The sequence below is a fragment of the Trypanosoma melophagium genome, assembly GCF_022059095.1.
Source record: "Trypanosoma melophagium isolate St. Kilda chromosome Unknown ctg3segment0, whole genome shotgun sequence".
NCBI lineage: Eukaryota > Euglenozoa > Kinetoplastea > Trypanosomatida > Trypanosomatidae > Trypanosoma > Trypanosoma melophagium.
This window is the reverse complement of record NW_027125162.1, coordinates 1-24,645: the sequence shown is the minus strand read 5'-3', so window position 1 is coordinate 24,645 and position 24,645 is coordinate 1. Positions and strand designations below refer to the sequence as shown.

The following is a 24,645-nucleotide window of genomic DNA, read 5'->3' as shown; positions in this document are numbered from 1 at the left end:
TTGAGGAGGCAAGAATAGACTCCAAAGAAGGAAAGAAAGAAAAAAAGAAAGAAGAAACCCAAGGTGATGGGTTGTGTGGGTGGGTGAAAAGAAAAAATTAGATGTTATTGATGATGTATATGAAAAGGAAAAAAAAAAAGAAAAGGTAAAATAATTTTTATTCGTCTTCACAGAGAATATATTAAGGATATATATTTTTTTTTTTGATTTTTTTTTCCTGTTACCAAATGGTCTTTGTGTTTATTATTTTCATGAATGTTTTCTTCTACATCAATGATTAAATGAATAAAGAAAGGAAAAAAAGAAGAATGTCACCAAATATATGCAAAGAGTCTGTAGAGGAAGCTTACCAGTCGCCAGTTGAAGTACGCGATGGTAAGGTTTCTTTGTGGGAACTTGTTCAAGAGACAGTGAAAATAGTGGTGCTAACAGACCTTAGTAGTATTTTCTCGATGTCTTCACAGATGATTACAATGGTTTTTGTCGGTCATCATCTTGGCGCTGATGGTATGTCACAATACAGCGCTGGTCTGCTTGTTTTTGATGTAATGGCTATGTCGATTGTTAGTGGGTTGGGTTCTGCAATTGATACCATATGTTCACAGGCATTTGGACAAAATCCGCGTTCTCCTGTAATTGGAGAAACACTTCAACGAGCTCTTATAATAAATTTTATGTTCTGGATAGTAATGAGTCTGGTTTTTCTAAACAGTAACGGTATAATGGTGTATTTTTTCGGAGAAACCGTGGGTGAGGGAGGTTCCAGATTCCTGGCAAATTGTTCACTTTATTTACTTTCACAAATTATATCTGGAGCAATTAATAAAATATTGTTCGCCCAGAGACTTCCTGGAGTTGTAGCCTGTGCTAATGGTGCCGCTGCTGTAACTTCACCTATAGCGAATTACTTTTTAACTCCGATGGGAATTGAAGGTGCAGCATTATCACTAACGTGTACGGTGACATTTTCTGCTCTCACTAACGTTTTATTTTGTCTTTTTCATCCTAAGGTGGTTGTCCGTGAAGCTCGTTGGCCATCACCAGCGTTGTATCGAAAAGAGGGTTGGGTTACCTTTATGAAGGTAGGAATACCTTCACTAGTGGCAGTTTGCGCAGAGTGGTGGGCATTTGAAATTCAAGCTTTCTTTGCAGCTGCTATTTCTCCTCTCGCCCTAGCTGTTTTTGGTGTCGCTATGAACATTGTATCTATGATGTTTTCTGTGGCACTGGGACTTAGTGTATCAGCTAGTGCTGTGGTTGGTAATGCTTTGGGAGGACAACGACCAATTTTTGCTGCACAATACGCAAAATTTATAATTATATGTGATATTATACTTGGAGCTTTAACTGCTCTAGCTATGGGGTGTTTTGGTGGACATATTGCTCGACTGTACACAAACGTTCCTGAATTATCTAATGCAGTTGAGTCTACAATGCCACTTGTTATTCTTGCACATGTAGGGGATTCTCTTCAGTTTTGCTTACAAGGTGTGTTTCGTGGAGCTGGGAGACCTGAACAAGCTGCACTTGCAGTTGTTTTAACATTGTGGCTTGTAGGAATGCCATCTTCTGCTTTATATGTTTTTGTTTTTGGTTGGGGTGTAAAGGGTGTCATTGGTGGACTTATTACTGGATTCGTCTTTGAAATTCCCTTATTATATTTCTTAATGTTACAATGGGATTGGGCCAAGTTGGCACAGGAGTCTAAAAGAAAGTCGACTGCGCATCAATTCGTTCTGGTGGAGGAAACCCACATTGGCAGTGACGATGAAAGAGGTTCTAACAATTCACCTGTAGTCCATGGAGAAATGGTACAAATTATGTAATATAAAGAATTAGACTATTAGGTAAGCTATCCCGCCAATTTTGATGACGCCGGAGAGAGCTTTTATGTTTTCTGGCGTCTATATTCCACATAAGGGTAGAAGAAGAAGAAGGGGTGTTGAAAATCAACGTACATATTAGTATATATATATATATATATATATATATGTATATGCCTGTATGTGTACATGTGTAATATGTTTGTCTTGTCGATCCTTTATTTTCTTTATTCCCTGGTTTTTTTTGTGTATTTTAGCGGTGAGAGAGAGCGAGAGAGTTCGAAGAGTTTAGGGCCCCGATGGAGGAGCGCACACGCCGGCCGCCGTCTGTGCTGACGAGCGAAGTGTACAACGAGGCGGAGACCATCTTCACCATGCTGGAGAACAAGGAGAAGCTCGTCTCCTTCCTCGACTGCATGACGCTGCTGCGGGGGATGGGAATGAACCCCACGCAGGACGACATGGATCACCTCCGCGACCGCATGGCCGACCCGATTCTGCGGCTCGAGCAGTGGCGCCGCGAGGAGGAACTCAAGCGCGAGAAGGAGCGCCGCCGAGAGGAGATGCGGGAAAAGAAACGCGCCTCCTCTGCGTATGTGCAGAAGAAACCACGCAAGTCTGTGGTTGAGCGTGCTCTGGAAGCGCAAGCTGCAGAAGGACAGACCCCTCAACAACATGTGAAGATAGTTCCTGTGGAAGAGATAAAAAACATTGATTGGAATATTTTTATATCATGTGCAGAGGAAATTTACCGAGACGCCGCAACAGAGCAAAAAGATGTATGGGCAGCATTGAAGGTTTTTGATAAGGAAGGAACTGGGGAAATGTCAATAGATGATTTGATTCAAATTGTCACAGCAAACGGTGAGAGTGTGTTGAATCCGGCAGAGACGCAACAGTTACGATCACTTCTCCCTCAAAAATGTAGTCTAACAGAGATTGCTGCACGCTTGCAAGGAACCTACGTTGCACCTACAAAAGAGGAATTAGAGCGTGAAGCTCTAGAGGAGGCTGAAAGACGACGACAACAAGAAGCAGCTGCAGCAAAGGCAGCAAACGATGATTCATTACCTTTGCTTTGACAATGTACAAAATTTGTTGCCTGTATTTTATTTTTCTCTGTATTTCTATTTCGTACATGTTTCGAGGGGGTTGCTTTGTTCCCCTTTTCTCCTTCTCTCTTTCTTTGTGCTTCAGGTTTCACCTCTGTTCTTTTTCTCCCTCTTTTGTTTTTCTTCTTAAATTTATGTGTTTGTGATTGTGATGATCTCGACGCCAAATATCATTTCCCTTCACAATTAAAAGGAATAAAGAGTCAACAGGTATACTCAGGAAAAAAAAAACAAAACAAAAAAGGAACTGATAAGAAAGACGTGATGGAGAAAATTTTGATCATCAACGTCACATGCAATCCACCCAGTATTTCCATTATTGGGCCTATAAAGGAAAGCACCATTGAGAAACTTAATGAGGTGTTGCCTGGGTCTTGCACTACTACAAACACTGGTAAGGTTCCTTTTGGCTTTGTGCGACGCGAGGAACCACCGCACTGGTACGGTGAAATCCATACACAGTTTGCCAGTGAAGATATTGGACAATCACAGCTTTTTATTGCGCTTCTTGATGCAGTGGAAGAGGAAGGTGGTTGGAGATTGTGCGGCTGTAACGCTCTCAATCATGATTTTGAGAAGGTTACACATAAACTTTTCTTTATCCGTGCATAGGTGGAAGAAGGTTTAAATATCACCTGTGTGAAGAGTGGGACATGAAAGATGTATGTTATTTTTAGCCCTGTGGTGGTGTGCTTGTTTCTTACTCCTTGAAACTTTTCCGAAAAGAGGACGCAGTTAGAAACAACAACAACAACAATGACTGGGTATACTCTTAATTGGTTCAATGAGAAAGAGAAGACAATGTATTTTTCTGAGCAAATAACCTGCACATTTTCAGAAAGGGTATGTCCCTTATTCATGCTATCCCTCTTAATCACGCAGAATAAGATGACATGGGCTCATGATGTGCTTTCTTATATAAATGTATATATACCGTGTTTACGCATCTGTATATATATATATATATATATATATATATATATACATATATATTTCCTTCTATTTCTTTCTGTGTTTTCTTCTCTATATGCCTGTGTGCTTTTTTTTTTTCTAGTAGCTTACATCATTGTTTTTCCACAGGTGTACTCCCTCTCTCTCTCTCTCTCTCTCTTTCTCTCCCTTTGGAGAGAATGTTGAATTACCCAGCAAAAGTACTACTAGCAAACGATGTCCGCGCATCCCGCTTCCTGGATGTATCAATTTATAACAATTGGACTGGAGCTGTAGATGAATGGCGTTGCCAAAAACAGGCAGGTGATGCGTTTCAGAAGCAGTCACTTAATCCTAAACATAGTGATACCTTATCTGGAGTTAGGGTAAAACCTCTTACAGACGATGAGTTTTTCTCTCTTACACAGCAATTGGAAGATATAAATGCCGTTTTATCTGCATCTTCCCCAGCTCCGTGTGGAGGTTGCAGTTTTGGTGATACTTCTTCGTCTTCAAATGTAACGCAAGATTTGTTTATGATTGATAGAAAAATGTATTCTGCGCCACTGGATGAGTTACGACGACGGAAATGTCAAGTAGCGACTGAGGCCTATCAGAAGGGGAACTTTAATGTCGCTGCTGAAGCCTTTTCAGAAGTAATTAATTCCTGCCTTCCTAACATGTTAAGTGCACCATTAATAGGAAACCGTGCTGCTTGTTATTTACGAATGGAAAATTTCAAACTTTCTCTTCGTGATGCAATTCGTTGTTGTGAGTTGGATAACCAATATATTCTTGGTGTCCGACGGGCGGTGCGATCTTATATTTGCTCTGGTAAATGTTCCGAAGCACGAGAAATTATTGATAAGTACAGGAAAACTTGTAAGTATACATTTGAGGAAGAGTTAAATCAGGTTTCTCTTTATGAACTATATACCTCTTTTTTTGATCGAAATGAACATGCAGAAGCTTTAAAATATTTAAATGAATTGCTGTTATGTGTACCTTGTGCCACTTTTCAGGCACTGAAGGTACAATTACTTGCCATTGAGGAAGGTAACCAAATAGCTTTAATGTACGCTGAGGAGTCTCTTAAGCAATACGTTGATTTCCCAGAACTCTTATACTGGCGAGCACAACTTCGTTTTCTGGAGAGTGCTAGCAGAGATGAACTAAATGCTGTTCTGCCATTATTTGAGGTGACTGTTCCAGCAGAGTACATGCTTCGATTTCGTCAAGCAATTCACCGAATATTGCAGTGTATAAATCTTTCTAAAGATGTGGATAATTTATTCGCTAGAAAGGATTGGGTGTGTCTCATTGACTTGTGTTCCACGGGAATAAATCGACCATTTATTGGAGATCGTTTTCGTGCTACACTTTTGGCGAAACGAGCCCGTGCATTTTATGAGACCAAACATCTGTATGAAAGTATAGATGATATTGAATCTGCTCTGAAGAGTAGTTCAAGTAAAAGTGAACGTGCTCAGCTTCTGCTTATTAGAGCAATGTCTGAAGAAAAGCTTTCTCGTTTGTCTGATGCAGTTCGAAGTGCTGAACTGTCTCTAAAGGAGCAGCACTCAGTAGAAGCTGCTGCTGTTTGGCGACGGCTCTGCGATCGGCAAAGAGAGTTTCAACGACGAAAACAGCAACAACAACAACAACAGGCACATGAAAGGAACAAAACAGGATTTGATGGCTCACAGACCGATAAAGATAGTGACGATGGTCGGAAAAATGGAAGAGAAAAGATTTCATCTTCTCGCTTAATAGCAGAGCTGTATGAACATTTATCCCTCCCTGTTGGCGCTGGAGCAGAACGTGTGACAAAGAGCTACCGTGCTCTGGCAATGCGGTGGCATCCAGACAAGTGGTGCGGTGCTTCAGATCAGCAAAGAAAAGAAGCGGAAGAAAAGTTTAAAAAAGTAAAGGCTGCCTATGATGAACTCATGACTTTGGTTTACCACTAAGTTAATTGTATATTAGTTGTAGTTGTTTTTTTCTTGTTCGTGTACATTGCTCTTTTTTTTTTCGCGATATCCTTTTTTTTCTATTTGTGTTATTTCGGATGTTTTTTTATTTTATTTTTATGCACAATGTGCAGTATAATATCTCTTATTCTCTTGTGTTTGTTTGTTTAATTGCTTGCACCTTTGTTTTCTATATATATATATATATATATATATATATATGTATGTATATATATAATTACTGATGATATGGACGGCCGGTTCATATCAAAAGAGTGTAAGGGGTGTAGTAAACCCATTACCACCCAAACCATTAAAGACTTTAGAGAGATATTAGTGGAGGGGCTGATGGGTCTTTTGACTACAGGGGGAGCACCCATGAAATGGGGAACGGATGAGAATGAACGTGCTATTCCACACGTTTCGGCGCACGGCATACGACAGTTTCTTACGATGCATCAAAAGTACAGGGGGAAAAATGTGGATTCCCCTTTTCTGTGGGGTGAGGAGATTGAACATCAGTTAATACGAGTGGAAGGAGGAAAGGTGCGACTCTCGTTAAATGCTGCCGAAGTATTTGAACAACTCACTCAATTGGGTGAAAGTGAGAATGCGGGATGGCGGCCGGAATATGGAAGTTTTATGCTGGAAAGTGTCCCTGGACAACCGTACTCATTGGATGTAAGTTCACTATGTTCGGTAGAAAGTAATATACGACGACGGTATCAACTCTTGGACAGTAAGGCTGGGGACAACGCCTTCGCCACTACATTAGTTACCTTTCCACTAATGGGAGTTGGTCACTTTACCACTTCCGATAACACAGAAACACCTTTTTCTCATTCATTGTTTGTACCAGATGTGTGTATAAATGCATCACATCCACGATTTACAAATCTTACGAGAAATATTCGTCTCCGACGGGGACGCAAGGTATGTATTCAAGTACCTTTATATATTGATACAAATACTTTGAAAACTGCGGTGGATCATCGTTTAAATATCGATCGTACACCTCAAAATTTTGAAATTGATTGTGGTGTATTGGAAGAAAAGAAAATCAAAGGTAAGAAATTTGGTTTTGATATTGAGGTAAATTTACCGCAAATAGAATCTAATCACCTTGCAGTGGAAACAATGACACATCTTTACACTCCCGCTACACATTACTATTATGCACAATACTTTAAAAAAACCCAAGCCGAACTTGTAAAACAACGTTATGAAGCATGTCCTTGCCCTATTCCTTCAGTAAGTCATCCATGTATCTATATGGATTGTATGGCCTTTGGTATGGGTAGCTGCTGTTTACAGGTCACTATGCAATTAGCAAATGAACAGCAAGCACGACATATATATGATCAGTTAGCGATTTTGTGTCCCTTATTTCTCGCCTTAACTTCAGCAACTCCATTTCAAAAGGGTATGCTATGTGATTCAGATGTTCGATGGTTAACAATTGCAGCTTCAGTTGATGATCGTAGACGTGAAGAAGTACCACAAATTATTAAGTCACGGTATGATTCTGTCTCCGTTTTTTTAAGTCCAATCACACCAAATTTAGAGGAATTCAATGATCAAGAGTATACTATAAATGATGTTTATTATGATACTCTTACCAAAGCTGGCGTAGATGCTCGTTTAGCAAGACATATAGCTCATCTTTTTATCCGTGATCCTCTTGTGATGTATGATCAAATGATTGACATAGATGACAATACGCATACTGAACACTTTGAAAACATTCAAAGTACTAACTGGCAGTCTGTGAGGTTGAAACCCCCACCTCTTGAAGGTGACTTTGGATGGCGGGTAGAGTTTCGGGTCATGGATGTAATGCCAACACCATTTGAAAATGCGGCTTTTTCAGTTTTCGTCATTCTACTCACACAGGCCATTATAAGATATAATGCCAAATTTTACACAAAGATGAGTATAGTAGATGAAAATATGGGTTATGCTCATAATAGAAATCCTTGTAATCAAAAGTACGTTATGCGACGTGACATCTTCGCAGACACCATCTCTAGTGAGAGTAGTGAAAATGGTAGTTTCACAGTCAATGAGGTGTTTAATGGAAAAAAAGGAGAATACTATGGTTTGATTCCTCTTGTACGTCGTTACATGGAAGAGGAGAACTTACATAATTCTCTTCTTGAGAGTTATCTTCGCTTTATTTCGATGCGTGCATCAGGTGAAATACCAACTGCAGCACAATATCTAAGAGGGTATATAATGAAGCACCCAGACTATAAACAGGATTCACGTATTAACGAGCAGATAGCGCATGATCTAGTGCTTCATGTGCATAAACTTGCCACAGGTGAAGTTACTGATGAGTATTTTCTCCCCATGAATAAGATCAGAGGTAAGAGGCCCCGTGAGTAATCTGTACTAATGAAGTAAAATTGTTTTATATATTATCAACACAGATGAAAACCGCTGAAAGGGAAATGTGTGACTTTATTAGGTTCGGGATACGCATGTTATTTTATCCTAATTATGGTGTAGTTGCTGTTTTTTTTTTTTTTTTTCATACCCTCTGTCTATGTGATGTCGTCTTCCTCCCCCGGCGCCTTTTTCATTTATTTTCACCGGGAAGATCAAATTAAAAAGAGAAAAGGGAAAAAAAAAGAGGAATCGAATCAGTAAGCTGACGGGGTGTTTTGAGCGTTTTTCTTATTTATTTTATTCTAAGCTAGTATAAATGTTATTTTAAAGTAGTTAACTAATGAGATAAAAAAAGGGAAGAAGGAAAGAGTTCCATTTTTTCTCGTTTATATATATATTTTTTTTGTTGCTTTTTTTCCCCTTTCGTTTTTTTTTTGTTACTGTTTTTCTTTTAGTGGACGATGAACCGTGATGGAAAAGCAAATGTTACGAGGGTTGTGAACAAGGTACCCGGGGCTGGCACTAAAATCGTATTTCTTGACTGTGATGGTGTTATTTCTCCTCTTGCTGGACAGCTGTTCGCCCCGAAGCAGATGTCTCTGTTGCGACACATCCTTACTGAAACAGGTGCAAAAATAGTATTGAGCTCCTCATGGCGAATGACAGAATTTGGACGTGGTGAAGTATCAAGAAACCTGGTCAACCACAACATGCCTACATTTATTGCCTGTACCCCATGCTATTCTGGCAAGTCAAGATCAATAGAGATATTATCATGGATAGAGGCTAATAAGGAACAATATAATATAGTCAATTTTGTGGCCCTGGATGATATTAATTTACCAGCAGTTGCTCCTAATCGTGCTTTCTTTGCTCGTCATGCTATAGTTACAAATGCGTTTACAGGACTAACAGAGGCAGATGCAACAGAGGCGATCAGACTTCTGGACGACAGTAATAATATAGAGTGAGAAAAGATAACCTGGTTATGTAACCATCAAATGGGGATGGAGTTAGGTTGTACTAAGCGTGCAGTGAGATTATCTCTCTCTCTCTCTCTCTATATATATATATATATATATATATATATATATATATATATATTTCTATCTGTTTGCGTGTTTGTCTTTTTCCATCTAAAAAAAAAATCTGTTTTTTTTCCCCCTCCGAAGGGTTTCTATGTTCAAGGGCATTATATTTCTTTTATTTCTAGTATTGTTTTTATACCTTAGTTTGTATGTGCGTGTGTGTATGAGAGGACATTTTCCGGGGTTTTATGTTGAGCATAACACTTCTCTTTCTTATTTTTTTTTTGAAGAATAGTTTCTTGATGCATGAATCGAAATAATGTGAGATCATCGGGTCCAATCGTCGTCTGACCATGTGGACCCTCACTAACCCGGAGGTTGTTTTTTTTTTTTTGAACCGCAAGAGACGCGTTGCTGGTCAGATCCACAAGGACACTACTACCATGTTACTACATTATGTTTCACCCATCTGTTTTTAGGTTTGTTCGCCCACAGTAGTCTGATATGGGGAACAAAAAAATGATTGCTTCTATTTATTTATCCAGACATTGTAGTCGTGCGTTGTTGTTGTTGTTGTTCGCTTGGAGTACAAAAATAAAAAATGGAAAGGTCTGGTGGGATTCTTTTTTTTTTTTTTTGGTGGGGGTTTTGATTAATGGCTCTCAGCATGCTTTATTCACATATATATATATGATGATGGGGTGATGTGGGTTGTCTCTGTATTTGTTTCTGTTGTGTGTGTGTGTTTCTTTCTTTCTTTCTTATGGGTCTGCTGTATTTAAGATGTGTCTTTTCTTTTTTTGTTAGATGAATGTTGAAGTAGTTATTGATGATGCTTGTGAAGGCTTGCTTTGCGCCGTCTCTCGTGCAGTAAGTCAAGAACGCAGTGGTGGACAAACTTTTTCTGTTAGGGGAGGACACAATGTGGTTTCAAATACTGTAATTGTTAGAAAGAATGAGAATCAGTGTTTGACTTTGTATTTTATTACCTGCAGTGATTTTCAATTGCTACTACGCCAAAACTGTACCCGTGACTATTTTAATGCCATATATGAAGCCATGGATTGTCCGCTATACGTGGTAATGCTTGATCATCCAACTGGGCCCAGACAATCCCGTTTTTGGGAGGGTGTTGCACAGCTCTGTGTGGAGAGTTCACTTGCTTCTAATTTAGTTGGTTTTGACTGTGCCCTTTCTCTGGAACGAGCAGCTGACATTGTCGTTGCACACGGATTTAAAGCAGGAAGGCAACAAAATGAGAGTGACCCACTTGCTCGTACAGACGGCAGACGAAAATGTGATCCCACTGATTTTCACGCTCTTTACCTTGATATGCTTGTAGAAGTATCACATGTTTCTGATCGTAGAGCTTCCGTTATAGCCGGGGTATTTCCGTCAATGTGTCATTTGTTGAAGTTTATTGACTCCGGGGCGTGTAATAGATTGTGTGTCGAAGAGTATGGGGAGGATAGAGCTTCCAGTGTATTTGATCCGTACATTATGGAAGTGCTCTCAACAGACTATAATACAAAAGAAGCACAAGAGACTTTGAGGCTTTTGAATGAAGAAAGTATAAACCTCTTTACCTAGCAGTCACTCTTTGCTTCTTCTTTTGTTTTTTTTTCTTTTTAATTTGTTCATATGACTGGATTTGGGGTTGTGTCAGAATTTCAAAGTTATCTACTTTGAGGATATGTATAGGTTGACATATATATATATATTTTTGGATTTCTTATTTTTTTTTTTTTATTTTCTTCTTGGTAAATATTTCCTGGGATATCAAGGGGAGAGTACGATGCGGCGATGGAATAAGATTTCGAAGAGAAGGCTCTTATTGCATAAAAATTTGAGAGGTTTTCCACTACTTGAAAAAACACTTCTCGTACCGGAGGAACGTTTGGTTTTTGGGCGAGAGTTACTAGATGGGTCGCGAGGAATTTTTCGGACTATTGATTGTAATAGCAATAATAGTAATGGTGGTGTATCTCTGTTAGGTTTATCCCATAGTTTTTATCCTTTTGCTGTTTTCGCCCTACGAGGATCTTTCTCCTCTAGTATTGTACCTGGTGACTTGTGGCCGTTATTACTTTTAGCGATGAATACAACGGATGTTAATCTTGATTTGAGTGAGGCGCATCTATTTAGTGGTACATCTGTATATGGGTATTATTGTGTACAACGTGTAGTAGAGGTTCTTAAGAATCTTCCTTTTCAAACATCTTCTTATGAGAATAGTACAATGTACATGAGGCTTGTTGTTTCACTGATAGATTCAACTTCTTCTTTAGATGATGAAGAGTTTATGGAAGCGTTTAGAGAGTTTAAACACCCTATTCCGTCTCATATTTTACAAATTTTGCTTTCTGGATCTTGGTCTCTATCTATCCTCAGTTGTATTGTTGCTGGTGAGTTGAAAAAGTTTGAAGATGGAATTACTCACGAGTTCTTTATTGCTTCTATGAATGGTCTTTTAGCTAATGATCACTTTTTTTCACCTCTCCACTTTGATAAGATGAATTTTATTTTGACAAGTATCATTGATAAAATACAATCTTCATCGTTTGATTTTCTATCGGTTCATTGGACTCCTTTATTAAACAAAATGAGTCGAATTTACATGAGACAATACCAGGGTGAAGTTCTTGTGGCGCTTCACTACAAGCTTCTTAAAGTAATACCAGAGTTAGAGTCAAAATTACCTCTCTTATATCTTCTTCGTTGTATGGGTAGTCTGGTAGATGCGGGTGTGGTAAAAAAGGATGCATCTGACTTGTGGATAATCATAGTAAGCGTTACATCCCTCGCCCTTCGACTTCATGGTAGTGTTGTGGAAAATTTACGTTCTATTTGGGTACTTTTCTTTAAAGCTGCGGTAACATTAAATCCAAAAGAAAAAATTCACTTAAGGATCCTTGAAGCTTATCATGTTTGTGCTTTATTAGGTCATTCTATAAGGTTAGAAAAAGCAGCTTTTTCTCAACTTATTCGTTATTTAGTAACTGCTATTGGTTCTCTAACTTTAGATGAGATTTCTATCGTTTTTCATAATTTTTACCAATTTTTAGAAGAGCATCCAAGTGTTAGTTTTTTGTGGATTACAGATGCTCTTATTGCAATCTTAAGTGAGGTTTGGAGTGTTCATGGAGAAGCGGCATCCCCTTTTGTACAAAACTTTTTGAAGAATCTTGAAGAGAATTATTTTCCCTCTAAGTGTTTGGGTGGAGTTCACCTAGCAAACCATCCAGCAATTCGTCTTCTACTTGAAAATTTCAAGGTTGTTAAAAAGGCTGAGTTCTGGTGGTGTTGTGGATGTGGTGCAAACCTTCCTTCTTCAGCAAAGAGGTGCTTAATTTGTCTGCGTAGATGTAATATTTCTTGGACATGTGTAACATGTGGGGCACAGCATACAACTATGGAGGTCAATAGTAAATGTATTTGTGGATCGGTAAACCCAAGGGCACACGAGGCTGCCCAGAGGAATATTCATTTATGTACCAAATGTGGTGATGTTGTGTCTTCTTTAAACGTATGTAGTAAATGTGAACTTACTTCTAAAGAGCAATGTACACTACGATCATGTTCATTTTGCAAAAAAATGTATAGCCAGCAAGCTATTTGCTGTCCAAGTTGTTATACGGCAAACCAAGACAAACAACCTATCCTCTGGCGTTGCGATGCATGTGAAGAGTATAATCAGTGGACGTGGTCAAAGTGTCAGCGGTGCCCTGGGAAGCGTAAGGTGGGTTGTATAACTTTCCCACTAGTTCCATGGGTTTGTGGATGTGGTGGACGAAATCACTCGTGTCGTATTGGTTGTGAGAGTTGTTCTACGGCGATTCGTGGGGGTTATACATGCAATTCATGTGGTTTAGTCTCTAATAATCATAGTAAACATCATGTGATCATAGGTTCTGAAAAACTTCGTTTGATAATATGTGAACATTGTAAAAATGTTCATCCACGTGATTGCATTGTTCTTTCCTCACCGTTTCTTCCACGACACTGTCATCAATGTGGAGTTGAGTACACTGGTACAAATACTTCTAATAATAAGAATCATTGTACTTTTTGTAATGCTTTACTTTGTTATAATGAGTTTAATCCATTTTTCTGTAATCGCTGTGATTTTTTTTTCCCACAATGTGGTTTTAACTGTACATCTTGTGGAGCTCCACGTGGAGATATTGTAGCAGATAATGTTTTTGTTTGGCGGTGTCATCGAGAGGTTTCTGAGGAAACAAAAACCATTGGATCTGAAAATCTTATCTGTGGTCACTGGAATTATAGCTGGTCAGGTCGCTGTACATTTTGTGGTGAATCGCGTGCCTATCACAAGTATGAATGTAGGGCACGATTTGTGCCATGGGTTTGCTCCTCTTGTGATCGTCATAACCTTCCTACCGATGTTTTATTGTGTCCGTCATGTGATAATGGTCTTCAAATTGCAAACGATTGCTCTATATGTGGTTCACCTCACCTTTGTATAGAGTGCACAAAATAATAATAAAGTTATTCTTAATAATATTTTATAGAATATGCTGTTGTGGGGGTGGGGGAAGTAAAAAGAAAAAAAAACAAAACAAAGGAAAAAAGAAAACTTTTTTTGGTAAGGAACATTGATGTATTTAACTTTTCTACCTATTATTTGTTCTTTTCTGGTTTATTGTTTTTTATTGGTCTTTTTTTATTATTTGCACAAGCAACTATTTGTTTTTTTTTTTCGGGTAAGACCATGCAACCGTTTGGTCAACCACAGATCGTGCAGAACCGGGGGTACGGCGGCTACAATGCCTATAGCCATCCGGGCTATGCGGCTCAGCAGTACCCTGCTCCTGCCCAATACTCACAGGGCGGTTACTACCCCCAGTATTCTCAGGGAACCTACAACCCGGCTCTTTTTCAGGGCTTTCAGGGACCTGTGCCAGGGCAAGTCAACCGCGGAAGAGCCCTCTACTCTGGTGGTCGCGGAGTTGCCGCCTGCTACGGACGTGGTGGGTACAATGCAGGCGCCGCCGGCGACCGAGGAAGGGGGGGATTTGGGTTCCGTGCTCGACGAAAGAAGCCTTTTGTTGGTGGTTCATTGGAAACACAACGACAGTGGGAAAGACAGACAATTTGTTGCTTTTACTTGCAAGGAAGCTGCAAATTTGTTGATGCATGTCGTTTTCTCCACGAGGACGACGGAAAACGGCTTTGTCAATATGGCGCCCAATGCCGAGTAGGACATGCACCCCGTGCAAAGGAGAGCAACGGTACTGCAGATGAGGAACACCTTGCTTCACACACAGGTGGTGACATTCAGGAATCGGCTGAGCGTTCACCACAAACTGCTGCGGACACTGCGTAAACAAACAGACAAAAAAAAAAGGAAAAAGAAAACACGAAAAGGAAAAGAAAATTAGGTAATTAAAGTTAACGTTAGGTACTCAGAGGGTAGTATAAAAAAAAAAAACTATGCTTAAGCTTCCCTCGAGAAGGATGGTAACATGAGAGAGATACATACTCTCTCTTTTCTTTTTTTTTCTCTCTCTCTTCTTCTGGGAGGAAGGGACGGGTCGTTTCTTTTTTTAATTTCTTCAGGTTTGTTTTAAATATCAGGAGGATTCTTTTTTTTTCTAGTTTTTTTTTGTGATTTTTCGTCTACTATAAAAATGTTTAGGAAAGTGAATGCTGAGTTATGAAGAGCGTAGCTGGCTTCTGGGATTGGTGTTGCGTCAGAAGGTGGTGCTAGATTTTGTTCAAACTGTGATGCATCGTGGTGTTAGGACAAACGGCGATACTCAACCCAGATGTAGCAATTCATCATTGCTTCAGTGGGAGAAGGAGAAGCAATATAGCCAGTTTTGCAATGCTATTGCCTCTGATAGTTTAATGGGTCCAGAAGAAAAAAGTCAAGGTATTGTAGCTGAATTGAATAATATTAGGAAGTTAAGTAGTATGGCTATTGGGGATTTTGTTCCACTTGCACCGATTTTTGTGTTGGCAGTTTCACTAGCCAAACTTCAGTATGGAGAGTTGTCGGTCGAGTTTCAAATGGCATCACTTGAGTTGGTGTTGTTATATATTGCGAGGGGGGCGTATAGTAGAGCGAGTAAAATCTTAAAAAGTCTTGCCCAAGGAGAACCACTACAAGATTTTCAGGTGGTAACAATGTATAGAGATTTGACTGCCTTTTTACGTTTGTTGAATTCTAGGAATTTCTCCAATTTCATATCAACAGAGGAAGAAAGACGATTTCTCCCTCTTATATTCTGTACCGATGAAAAGTATTACTCGGTAAAAAAAGTAACTCAACATTTAGAGGAGTGTAAGTCAAAAGAACTTCCTGTTACTACCATGCTTTTTTGTTACTTTTCAGCTATCACTGCTTCTTTTCATATTTTGGAACATTTGACTAACGAATGTTCTACACATAATATTAAGGAAGATATTTTTAAAAAGGCGCCACTCGCAACAACCCTACAGGAGCTTAGCGCATTAAGGGAGGATGCACGACAACGCATTGAGAAAAAAGCTTCCCTAAATTCAAAAAAGGAAGAGGTAACGAGGTTTGTTGGGGTATATTTAAAAGAATGCGAAGAGTTTATTCGTAGTAACAAGTGTGGTGATTTCGGGGCTTTATTGGCCTTTGCTTTTGTGAAAATACGATGGGGAAAGGAATGTGGTTTGTTACCATTCAGAAAATTCTTGGAAAATTTTCTGAATTGTTGTCAGAATTTACAAATAAATGACTCTGTATTTTTGTCTATTTTTATTGCTGATGCTGATTTTGCTTTGAAAGGAAAGAATGTACCACTTTTTTCGTGCACGTGCGATATCTCGGCTGTGGAACTGCCCCTAGTAGAAGGCGATATTGAATCGTCTTGTTTTTTGTTTGAAGATGATAAAGTGAAAGCCAATGAATCTCCTAGGGAGGATTAAGGCAAATACCTTTTGTTATTCTTAGGAGGTTGAGGCAATGGTAGGTCTGGGGCTATATATGAAAAAAAAAAGAAATAATTCTTAGATGCTTGTGGTAGGAGGTTAACCCGAGGGTTTTTTTCTTTTGTTGTTGTTCTTTCTTTGCTGAGGGGTGGGATAGGGATAGGGATTCTTTTGTGTTAATATATATATATATATATATATATATATATATATATATATATATATATATATATATAATAGTTGTTGATTTTTCTTTATTTCTCCTCACCCCTTCTGCGTTTTCCTGTTTGTAAGAAAAGTGTTGGAGACGGGTGTCTCCTTCTACTTCTCCGTTTGGAATAGACCTATTGCTTCCCAGAGATTTTGAGAAGGAGCAAAAGGAAAGAAAAAGAAAGAAAGAAAAAGAGTAAGTGTGGTTTGTGGGATATCAATGGCACACCGATCGAGGGTGTTGTGGTGTGCGTATGGTTTTTATGTTGCCATGCATCCGTGGTTACGGGGATCGGGCTACGTGAAGGTGGGGTGCACTGCAGACCTCTCCCGCCGTCTAGAAATGGCTTCCTTCACAACCTGCTTCACTCCCGAGTGGACGTATTTCGCCGTTTTTGAGTGTGAAAGTATTAAGGAAGCTTTTCTTCTAGAGCAAGCAGTTCTTTTTCTCTTTAAGGAGAAGCGGGTGCCTCAACGTGAGTTAATAAAGGGAGATGCCAGAGAAGTTGTGGAAGGCGCAAAACGTGTTTGTGACGCGCTGAACCTTAATGTTATGGTGAATGTTGAACCCATATATACCGGAACTGGAAAAATTACTCTTCAGGAGAAGCGACTCTTGTCATCATCATCGTTTTCATCTTCATTATTATCGAAGGGGAATTCTAGCGGGAATAGTAGCACAGAGAAGCCAAATACGCTAGGGCGGTATCTGGATACGCTTGAGAAACTTCGTCAATCTATGCATGCTTCCAGTGCAATAGAGACTAGTCAGACAATCATGGGAGATTGCAAAGGAACTCTTCTTCTTGAAAATAAAAAAGGTGAGGGAAAAGAAAACGATGATGATGAGGAAGAAAATATACAGTACGACCTGGATGTTCCAGATTTAATAAATTCCGAGACATTTGGGTTGACGGAACTTCGACCATATCAAGAAGAAGCAGTGATACGATGCTTGGATGAACTTGAAAATCGTGGCGCTACCATCTGTCAAATGGCATGTAGATGTGGAAAAACACCTGTTGCGTATAGACTTATACAACACTATTTAAACACAAAACCAGGTATAGGCATACTTTATCTTGTACCAGGTCTTGCATTACTTCGTCAGACAGTTAGAAAACTCTACTCGTACGGTTTAAAAAATGTAAAATATCTTCTAATAGGGTCTTATACAGGAAGTGTATCACTTGAAGATGATCTCACCCTAACAATGACCACCGATGCTGAAGAAATTTTACGTACCATTAATAATTCTTCCTTACAGGTTGTTGTAATTAGCACTTATCAATCTTCATATATAGTTTCTACCATAAAAAAATTTTCTCTTGTGGTATTTGATGAATGTCATCGTGTATGTGGAAGTACCTCACTAACTAATTTTAATAGTGTTCTTCTTCAATCACGTTCGGGAAAGAGATTATTTCTTACTGCCACCCCTGCCTATGATACCCCTATAAAAATGGATAATACACATCTTTTTGGCGGAATAGCATTTCGTTACTATTTACGAGAAGGAATAGATGCTGGATATGTTAATTCCTTTTCATTACGTATAATATTAGGAGAAAGTATGGAAGACTTAAATCCCTATTTTTATGAAGCTATGAGGCTCGTTAATAAAATGATTGTTTACTGCCGAAGTATTGCACATGCCATGCAGCTCATGGAACGATTACAACAATGCCCTCCTAGTGATGTTACACCATTTAAAGTCCTTATTGCACACTCAAGAATGGGAAGTATAGCTGTAGCTAATATTTTGCGTGAATTTTCAGAAGCAAAACGTTGTCTATTACTTAATGTTCGATTATTTCAAGAAGGTATAGAAATACCTGATTTAAATGCTGTTTTTTTCGCAGCTCCACGTTACAGTTCCCGTGATATTGTTCAAAGCATATGTCGACCCCTGAACAAGGTAGAAAATAAGCCAGGCTCTTATGTTTTTTTGCCGGCTACCATAGATAAAAATTTATCTGAAAACCACCCTGTTAATCTTCAAAAATTCTCTACACTAATTCCTTTTACTGATGCACTAATGGATGAGGATCCTATTCTTTATGAATACCTTATTGATCCTCATAAAGTTTCTTACGATATTGATATTGTTGGAGTAAGATCTCTTAAATTGTCTTCGGAACGCTTGAGAAAATTTGTTCTTCCTGCTATCCGACGAGGCGTACGTTACTCCAACCAAAAAAGCGATCGTCTGCATCGCGCTGCACGAATTCCTTGGAAACCCGCATTTAACGAACTACGACGAATTGTTTTGGAATGTAATCGTTACCCCAAAAACAATGATGCGTGGGTAATTGGTAGAAAATCAATATCCATGGCATTGTTTTATCGATATGTTCGAAAAGGTTATCACCAATATTTGAAAGGGGAACCTTCATGTCTTAAAATATACCAAATTCGGGATTTGGAATCACTTCCATTATGGCGAACTTATGGTATGCAAGGTCCTTATCCATGGGAAGAGTGCCTGTCCACACTCCAGGCATACCTCGAAGAGCGTGGATGTGTACCCCCACTTGATGTACACAAGGGTGGATACATTGGTTTAGATGCGACACCGTTTGAACGTCTTAGTGGTGCTTTAATGCATATAAATCAATGTGATGCACATGACAAGATGCGGCTTGATCCTGTAAAACAGAGAGATTTAGATGAACTCTGTAAAAAATATAAAATAAAATGGCGAAAAGAGCGTGATCCACAGGGTAGTGTAATTCCTGGAGATATTACATTTATTACAGAGTCTTACGAATCTTTTAAGAAATTATATGGGTCCTGCAATGGAAATGGATTTAAAGAATATATTAATCTACACTTCCCTGGTTATCCAGCTAAACATGATCGAATGGAAGATCCAAGAAACCTGGCCAATGGTCGAGTTCCCCCCCGTCATGTTTCAAGAGATGAGTGCAAAGAACCATATACCTTAGGGAGAGTTATGTGTAGAGTTTGTCGTCGTCACATCGCCGTTCGAGCTTGGGAGAGACACTTACAAAGCAAATCTCATTTGACAAGGTTGGTGCAATCCTCAGAATGAGAAATATCGATGAGCTTCTGGGTTTGGGGTTTGGTGGTGGATGGGGGAGAGACGGTTAGATAAAAGTGTAAAATTAAAATCAAGCCATATTTTCTGAGTCTTTTCTTTAGTAAATTGTTATTGTTGATGTGATTGTTTTTTCTTTTGTTTATTTGTTTTTCGTGTTACTGTATCTTTTCTTCTCTTTGTATTATTATTATTATTATTATTATTATTATTATTATTCTATACATGTATGTCATTGTTAGTATACGTTTGACCAAAGAAGGTACAAGAAGATAAAATAATAATGAATACTTTTGTCAAGAAGGGTGGTGTAGGTAGAATTAACGCCGACCGTCTGTATGCATTTAACAAAACACTAAAGAAAAATGTTCTCCGCGAGCGTGGTTACTGGGAAGTAAGTAAAGACAGTCATCCCATTAACCGTTGGTCATATCGTCGCTGGAAGGAACGAAACGAGGAGCTCTCTATATTTGAGGACAAACTTGAAAAAGTTCCCATAGATCAAAAATTCAAAGTAAAGAAATTGTTAACTGTAGCGAATATCTCTATTGCAGGACCAATTGTTATTTTCTTGTACTTTGTTTTCTGCTATTGGCGTCACCGTCTTTGGGGTATTACTCCTGTAGATGGTGCCTCCTCTATTGCCAGAGGAGTGCAGAACCTCCCAAGGCCACCTGGATATTAGGTGATAAATAAATTGTGTCCTTCTCCATCTTTTAATACCCTCAAAAGGAAAAGGGAAAGCCTCATATGACCCTATCCCTCTATCATTCATAGTTCATATGGATATATATATATATATATATATATATATATATATATATATATATATATATATTGGTTAGTAGAAGATAATTTAAGCTCCGCAGCTACCATGTGGGTAAGCAAAGTATTGACTTGCATCTGTACAATAGACAACACAGTAGTCTCTTATTTCTTCATAATTGTTGCAAAACATGGTTATTGGGCAATATGCCATTATTTTTTTTTCTTTTGTTTGTTTGTTTTAATGAAGATCAACATGTGTAGAGGAGAGTGTTTTACTTCCCCTCATGCACCTCTCCGTTATCAACTTTTCACTCTACTTTTTTTTTCTTCTCAATGGTGTGAGGGTGTAAGGAGCCCTCTGACGAACTCCCACAAAGGATGAGTTCCTTAAGGTGACTCTTCTGTTTTTGTTTTTAGTTAGTATTATCATTATTATTAATGGTGGTTTCGTTGATGATGATTGGTAGATTTCACAAACGAAATTTCTTATGCAGTATAAAGGAAATGAATGAAACATAATAATCTCCATATTCTAAAGTGGCACGGTTTCTCAAGGGGTACTTTCAATGAATCCAAAACAGGTACAACCTTTCTGCAGTCTACAATAGATTGTAGCTATTGGTATTGTAACTGATAGTGATCATCAAGAAGAGAACGAAAAAAAAAAAGAGAATACATATTTCCGAAACATAAGAGGTTCACACTGGAGGACTCTATTTGGGGAAGTAGTGATGTGATCTTTGCAGTGCATTTTACGGCTACCAGTAAACTGAAGAATTTCCTTTCTTATCTATATGGCTCTTTTTGTATCCAATACGATTTAATTATATGAGAGGATGAAATCTGTACGGATTCTTGGGGCTAAACAATGTGATGGTTACACTCGCACAAAGACAAGAAGAAACTATTGGAAACGAAATTGAACCGTTTTATGAGGATGTACAATCAAAGGAAATATAGAGGTAATGACATTCAAGGAGTTAGCAATGGGAAGCGCAAATCATATTTACATTTAACAGGAGAAATCGGAGGGAGTAATACCGTTTGTATTTACGTCTATTGGTAGGATGGACCTTGACTTTGAGTGAGTGAGTGAATGAGAGTAGAATGCCTAGAGAGATATCCACAAAAGAAAGAAGAAAAAAAAAACAAAGGTATCATTGGATGATAACTTGTGATAATATTCAATTTAATATCCACACATTAGTACTCCAAGCAATTATTTCTCATCTGGAATTCTTTTCTCTTTTTTGGATGCGTGTGGATGTGATTTCTCTCTTATTTATTTAATGAATTATTTCCGTTTCCCCATCTCTCTCTCAAGGCCACAGCGATGGTCGTCTAGTGGTTAGGACATTCGCCTCACACGCGAGAGATCGCGGGTTCGATCCCCGCCCGTCGTATGTTTTTCCCCTACTCTTTTTTTCCATTCTTACCTGATTAACTGGTTTCTTGAACCTCACTCTTCTGTGGTGGTAGACATTAAAATAAATGGATGAATTGGAAAAAATAATCTTTTTCTTTTTTTTTGACCTCTCAGTGCAGAACACACAGAGACAACGCTTGTGCGGGTTTTTTTTTGGTTTTGGAAACTGTAAATTTATTTTTTCTTTTGCAGTTCTGCCTCCATCTTATGAGGTATCTAAATACTGGGTTTTTACTACCATTATTTTTTTATGTATAATTTTTTTTTTAGGAGCTTGTGGAAAAGAATATGTATCCGGTTTTGGTCTATGATAATTAAGGCATTTTGGGGTTGTGTTTATCTTCGTCCTTCCTTGGGTTTTGTTGTAGTCAAAGAGCCTCGAGCTGAACGATTAGAAAGTATTTAAGATTTGGTTTTTTCTTTACCGTCCCACCCAACCCCCTTATCCCCTCCACGCGGAAGGGTCTGGATTGGAAGGGACTCTAGAATCTGCCACTTTGTAATTCCTGCCGGATGATACCGGCGGTATGGAGAATTTGATGTTTTATGCTTTGCTTTCACGTGTCTTTACAGGATACGATATTGTTGGAATTAATTGGAACTTCATAGATTGTTTGTTTTTTTGTTTCTGTTTATTTCTTTGCCAGGTTTGACCAAGGTACGAAGCATATTCCGTTCACAATTGGCTTTGTTGTGTGCGATTGTACTTGACTCTGAAATGGCAGACGTTTCTCTATGCAGATGAGTACTCTTACTCTTCTCTATAGGTGGTGTTGGCGAGAGAATAAGTATTATTGTGTTCACCCTGGAGGTTGTGTGTATGGGTTGATAGCACTCACCAAGAGTGATCTGTGTCATCCGCAGATGGAGCCCGAAGTATGTTCGTCCTTCTTCTCTTCCTCGTTTTTTTTGTTTTTTTGGGAGGGGGTGTTTGTTTGGGACTTTGCAGTAAGGAAGCGTTGGGCGCCTTAATGGGTAGCGCATGTATTCGTGCTGGTGGACACGACGCTGATGACGGAAGGCCCTCACAGGTGTCCATCAAAGGTGTCTCCCCACGCTTGCTGTTGTGGAACCGCGAGGTGCGGTCCGCGGGTCGCCACGCAGGCACTATAAGTTCCGTCGACACTCTCACGTCACCCCTTCTGGTTTCAATGGATAGCGAGTGTCTTGCCCATCAGGGTGACGCTCTCAGTGGGCTGGGTCTCCTGCAGTCCCCCAGGTCGAGTGACGGTGGTGGGGCACACACGGTACGGTGGCTCTATGCCCCATACTTTGCAGGTGCCGCAATGCAGCGTGCACAACGCCTGAAAGAGATCTCGTGGTGGTGAGCAGGCCCTTCAACAAAGTAACATTCTGCACGCTTCCGTGGTAGCGGTGAAAACAGCGTGGCTACAGTAAGGTGCTCTCTGTATTGATCATTTTTTTTTTTCTTTGTTTATTTTCTTTCCTTTTCTCTCTGCCTCCTATTTACCCGTCTTCACACCCCTTCTATTCCTCTAGGGTGAATTACTGTCTAAGGCTGTTAAAGGTTTTGTTCCACAAGCAGGATGAGAAATATGAAATGCCTCATACTGCTGGTGCTGTTCGTTTCTTTTCTTTCGCAGTGCATAGCAGCTGTTCCAGACGGATGTGTCTTCGATGAGGTCATTAAGAAGAGCGGGCCTCCTGTCTCTGTACTAAGAGAATTGCCGAAGAAGGGGCAGGGCTTGTGGCAGGCGTACACTGCATCCTTACCTGATAAGTGGGAACCGCTACGCATCGTTGTATCATCCGATGACTTAAATGATCCATCAAAGTACTGCGATGAGGCTTTTCGTACCCGGCCGAATTATTTTCTTGGTGGTACTACCCAGTGTAACAGTTTGGAAGTTCTGACTAATGCTAAGAAAAAGAGAATTCTCTCGGAGATTGTTCCCGGGGCAATCAAACTCCACAGTGATCGACTCCTTGTCCATCGCGAAAGCAAACCTGTGGTGGTGCCCAAATTCACATCTGAGGTATGCTCTCGTTTCACTGTTCCCAGCAAACACCGAACAGTAGGTGTGTCTGGTGCTGATATGGTGCTTTATGTGGCCGCAACCCCGTCGGATGTGTGGGCTGTCCCGTGTGTTGAGAAAGGGAATCGAACTATTGTCGCAGCTATGAACATCAGCCCACAATATATGGAGACGATACCGGGTATTCTACGTATTGTTGCGCACGAGTTGGCACATGCTCTTGGGTTTAACTTCAATCAGTTTTCGACACTTGGAATGACAACGAAAGTTCAAGGTCTACGCGGGAAGCAAAACAATGTTCTTGTTGTGAATACCCCGAAGACGAAGGAGAAAGCAAAGGCGCACTATAAATGTGCGAAGATCACTGGCATGGAACTGGAAGAAAGCCACTCTGATCCTTCACACTGGGGGCGTCGTAACGCAAAGAACGAACTCATGAGTTTCTGGGATGGAAACGGCATCATGCTTTACACTGCACTAACAATGGCAACTTTCGAGGATATGGGTGTATATAGGGCTAATTGGGGAATGGAGGAAACGATGAGTTGGGGAAGAAACGCTGGTTGCGAGTTCCTTCAGGAGAAGTGCATGGTAAATAACATCACCAAATATCCCAAGATGTTCTGTAACACGACTGTCCCCAGTCGTTGCACGTCTGGCCGTAAATCTCTGGGAATTTGTGATATTGTCTCGAATTCTCAACCTCTTCCAGTGGAGTACCAGTATTTCACGTCCAATACTGTTGGTGGTTCACCAAATGAGGGGATGGACTATTGCCCAATTGTTTCCTCGACTCGTAGTTGCGTGACGGAGAACGCAAAAGATAGTTCGCCTTCGCTCTTTGGCCGTGACTCATGGTGCCTGGATGCTGATTCGCTCATTGTAAAAAAGGTACCTCCCAAGTTGAAATGGGTGGTTTGTGCGTGGCGGTAAAGTGCGAGGGTAAAGATGTAAGTGTTAAATACAAGGGCAGCAGTACATGGCAAAAGTGCAATGACGGTGGAA

General features: G+C 39.6%; 14 protein-coding genes across 14 annotated transcripts; all 14 read left to right on the top strand.

Moving 5' to 3' along the window:
* Positions 1-308: 308 nt before the first annotated feature.
* LSM04_006113 (Multi antimicrobial extrusion protein) lies at positions 309-1,826 on the top strand (the record flags this gene model as incomplete). The annotated part of the gene is made up of 1 exon (XM_067336926.1): positions 309-1,826. One exon carries the CDS (start codon positions 309-311, stop codon positions 1,824-1,826), a length of 1,518 nt encoding a protein of 505 aa, XP_067189854.1.
* Positions 1,827-2,122: 296 nt separating this feature from the next.
* On the top strand, positions 2,123-2,905 carry LSM04_003504 (uncharacterized protein; the record flags this gene model as incomplete). The annotated part of the gene is made up of 1 exon (XM_067336925.1): positions 2,123-2,905. The coding sequence occupies one exon, from the start codon at positions 2,123-2,125 to the stop codon at positions 2,903-2,905; it is 783 nt and encodes a 260-aa protein (XP_067189725.1).
* A 294-nt stretch (positions 2,906-3,199) lies between these two features.
* On the top strand, positions 3,200-3,547 carry LSM04_000195 (uncharacterized protein; the record flags this gene model as incomplete). The annotated part of the gene is made up of 1 exon (XM_067336924.1): positions 3,200-3,547. One exon carries the CDS (start codon positions 3,200-3,202, stop codon positions 3,545-3,547), a length of 348 nt encoding a protein of 115 aa, XP_067189561.1.
* A 518-nt stretch (positions 3,548-4,065) lies between these two features.
* Positions 4,066-5,835, top strand: LSM04_005552 (DnaJ domain; the record flags this gene model as incomplete). The annotated part of the gene is made up of 1 exon (XM_067336923.1): positions 4,066-5,835. One exon carries the CDS (start codon positions 4,066-4,068, stop codon positions 5,833-5,835), a length of 1,770 nt encoding a protein of 589 aa, XP_067189830.1.
* A 348-nt stretch (positions 5,836-6,183) lies between these two features.
* LSM04_000833 (Glutamate-cysteine ligase catalytic subunit) lies at positions 6,184-8,223 on the top strand (the record flags this gene model as incomplete). The annotated part of the gene is made up of 1 exon (XM_067336921.1): positions 6,184-8,223. The coding sequence occupies one exon, from the start codon at positions 6,184-6,186 to the stop codon at positions 8,221-8,223; it is 2,040 nt and encodes a 679-aa protein (XP_067189589.1).
* Positions 8,224-8,687: 464 nt separating this feature from the next.
* Positions 8,688-9,197, top strand: LSM04_007348 (uncharacterized protein; the record flags this gene model as incomplete). Its single annotated transcript, XM_067336920.1, has 1 exon — positions 8,688-9,197. One exon carries the CDS (start codon positions 8,688-8,690, stop codon positions 9,195-9,197), a length of 510 nt encoding a protein of 169 aa, XP_067189909.1.
* Positions 9,198-10,061: 864 nt separating this feature from the next.
* On the top strand, positions 10,062-10,844 carry LSM04_001718 (uncharacterized protein; the record flags this gene model as incomplete). Its single annotated transcript, XM_067336919.1, has 1 exon — positions 10,062-10,844. The coding sequence occupies one exon, from the start codon at positions 10,062-10,064 to the stop codon at positions 10,842-10,844; it is 783 nt and encodes a 260-aa protein (XP_067189634.1).
* A 205-nt stretch (positions 10,845-11,049) lies between these two features.
* Positions 11,050-13,755, top strand: LSM04_009623 (uncharacterized protein; the record flags this gene model as incomplete). Its single annotated transcript, XM_067336918.1, has 1 exon — positions 11,050-13,755. The coding sequence occupies one exon, from the start codon at positions 11,050-11,052 to the stop codon at positions 13,753-13,755; it is 2,706 nt and encodes a 901-aa protein (XP_067190009.1).
* Positions 13,756-13,986: 231 nt separating this feature from the next.
* LSM04_004975 (zinc finger protein) lies at positions 13,987-14,601 on the top strand (the record flags this gene model as incomplete). Its single annotated transcript, XM_067336917.1, has 1 exon — positions 13,987-14,601. One exon carries the CDS (start codon positions 13,987-13,989, stop codon positions 14,599-14,601), a length of 615 nt encoding a protein of 204 aa, XP_067189801.1.
* Positions 14,602-14,921: 320 nt separating this feature from the next.
* On the top strand, positions 14,922-16,175 carry LSM04_003033 (uncharacterized protein; the record flags this gene model as incomplete). The annotated part of the gene is made up of 1 exon (XM_067336916.1): positions 14,922-16,175. The coding sequence occupies one exon, from the start codon at positions 14,922-14,924 to the stop codon at positions 16,173-16,175; it is 1,254 nt and encodes a 417-aa protein (XP_067189703.1).
* A 433-nt stretch (positions 16,176-16,608) lies between these two features.
* LSM04_001424 (Helicase/UvrB) lies at positions 16,609-19,443 on the top strand (the record flags this gene model as incomplete). The annotated part of the gene is made up of 1 exon (XM_067336915.1): positions 16,609-19,443. One exon carries the CDS (start codon positions 16,609-16,611, stop codon positions 19,441-19,443), a length of 2,835 nt encoding a protein of 944 aa, XP_067189621.1.
* A 289-nt stretch (positions 19,444-19,732) lies between these two features.
* LSM04_006594 (uncharacterized protein) lies at positions 19,733-20,134 on the top strand (the record flags this gene model as incomplete). The annotated part of the gene is made up of 1 exon (XM_067336914.1): positions 19,733-20,134. One exon carries the CDS (start codon positions 19,733-19,735, stop codon positions 20,132-20,134), a length of 402 nt encoding a protein of 133 aa, XP_067189873.1.
* A 2,480-nt stretch (positions 20,135-22,614) lies between these two features.
* LSM04_003939 (uncharacterized protein) lies at positions 22,615-22,971 on the top strand (the record flags this gene model as incomplete). Its single annotated transcript, XM_067336913.1, has 1 exon — positions 22,615-22,971. The coding sequence occupies one exon, from the start codon at positions 22,615-22,617 to the stop codon at positions 22,969-22,971; it is 357 nt and encodes a 118-aa protein (XP_067189758.1).
* Positions 22,972-23,199: 228 nt separating this feature from the next.
* LSM04_008611 (Peptidase M8) lies at positions 23,200-24,573 on the top strand (the record flags this gene model as incomplete). The annotated part of the gene is made up of 1 exon (XM_067336912.1): positions 23,200-24,573. The coding sequence occupies one exon, from the start codon at positions 23,200-23,202 to the stop codon at positions 24,571-24,573; it is 1,374 nt and encodes a 457-aa protein (XP_067189970.1).
* Between the last annotated feature and the right edge of the window lie 72 nt (positions 24,574-24,645).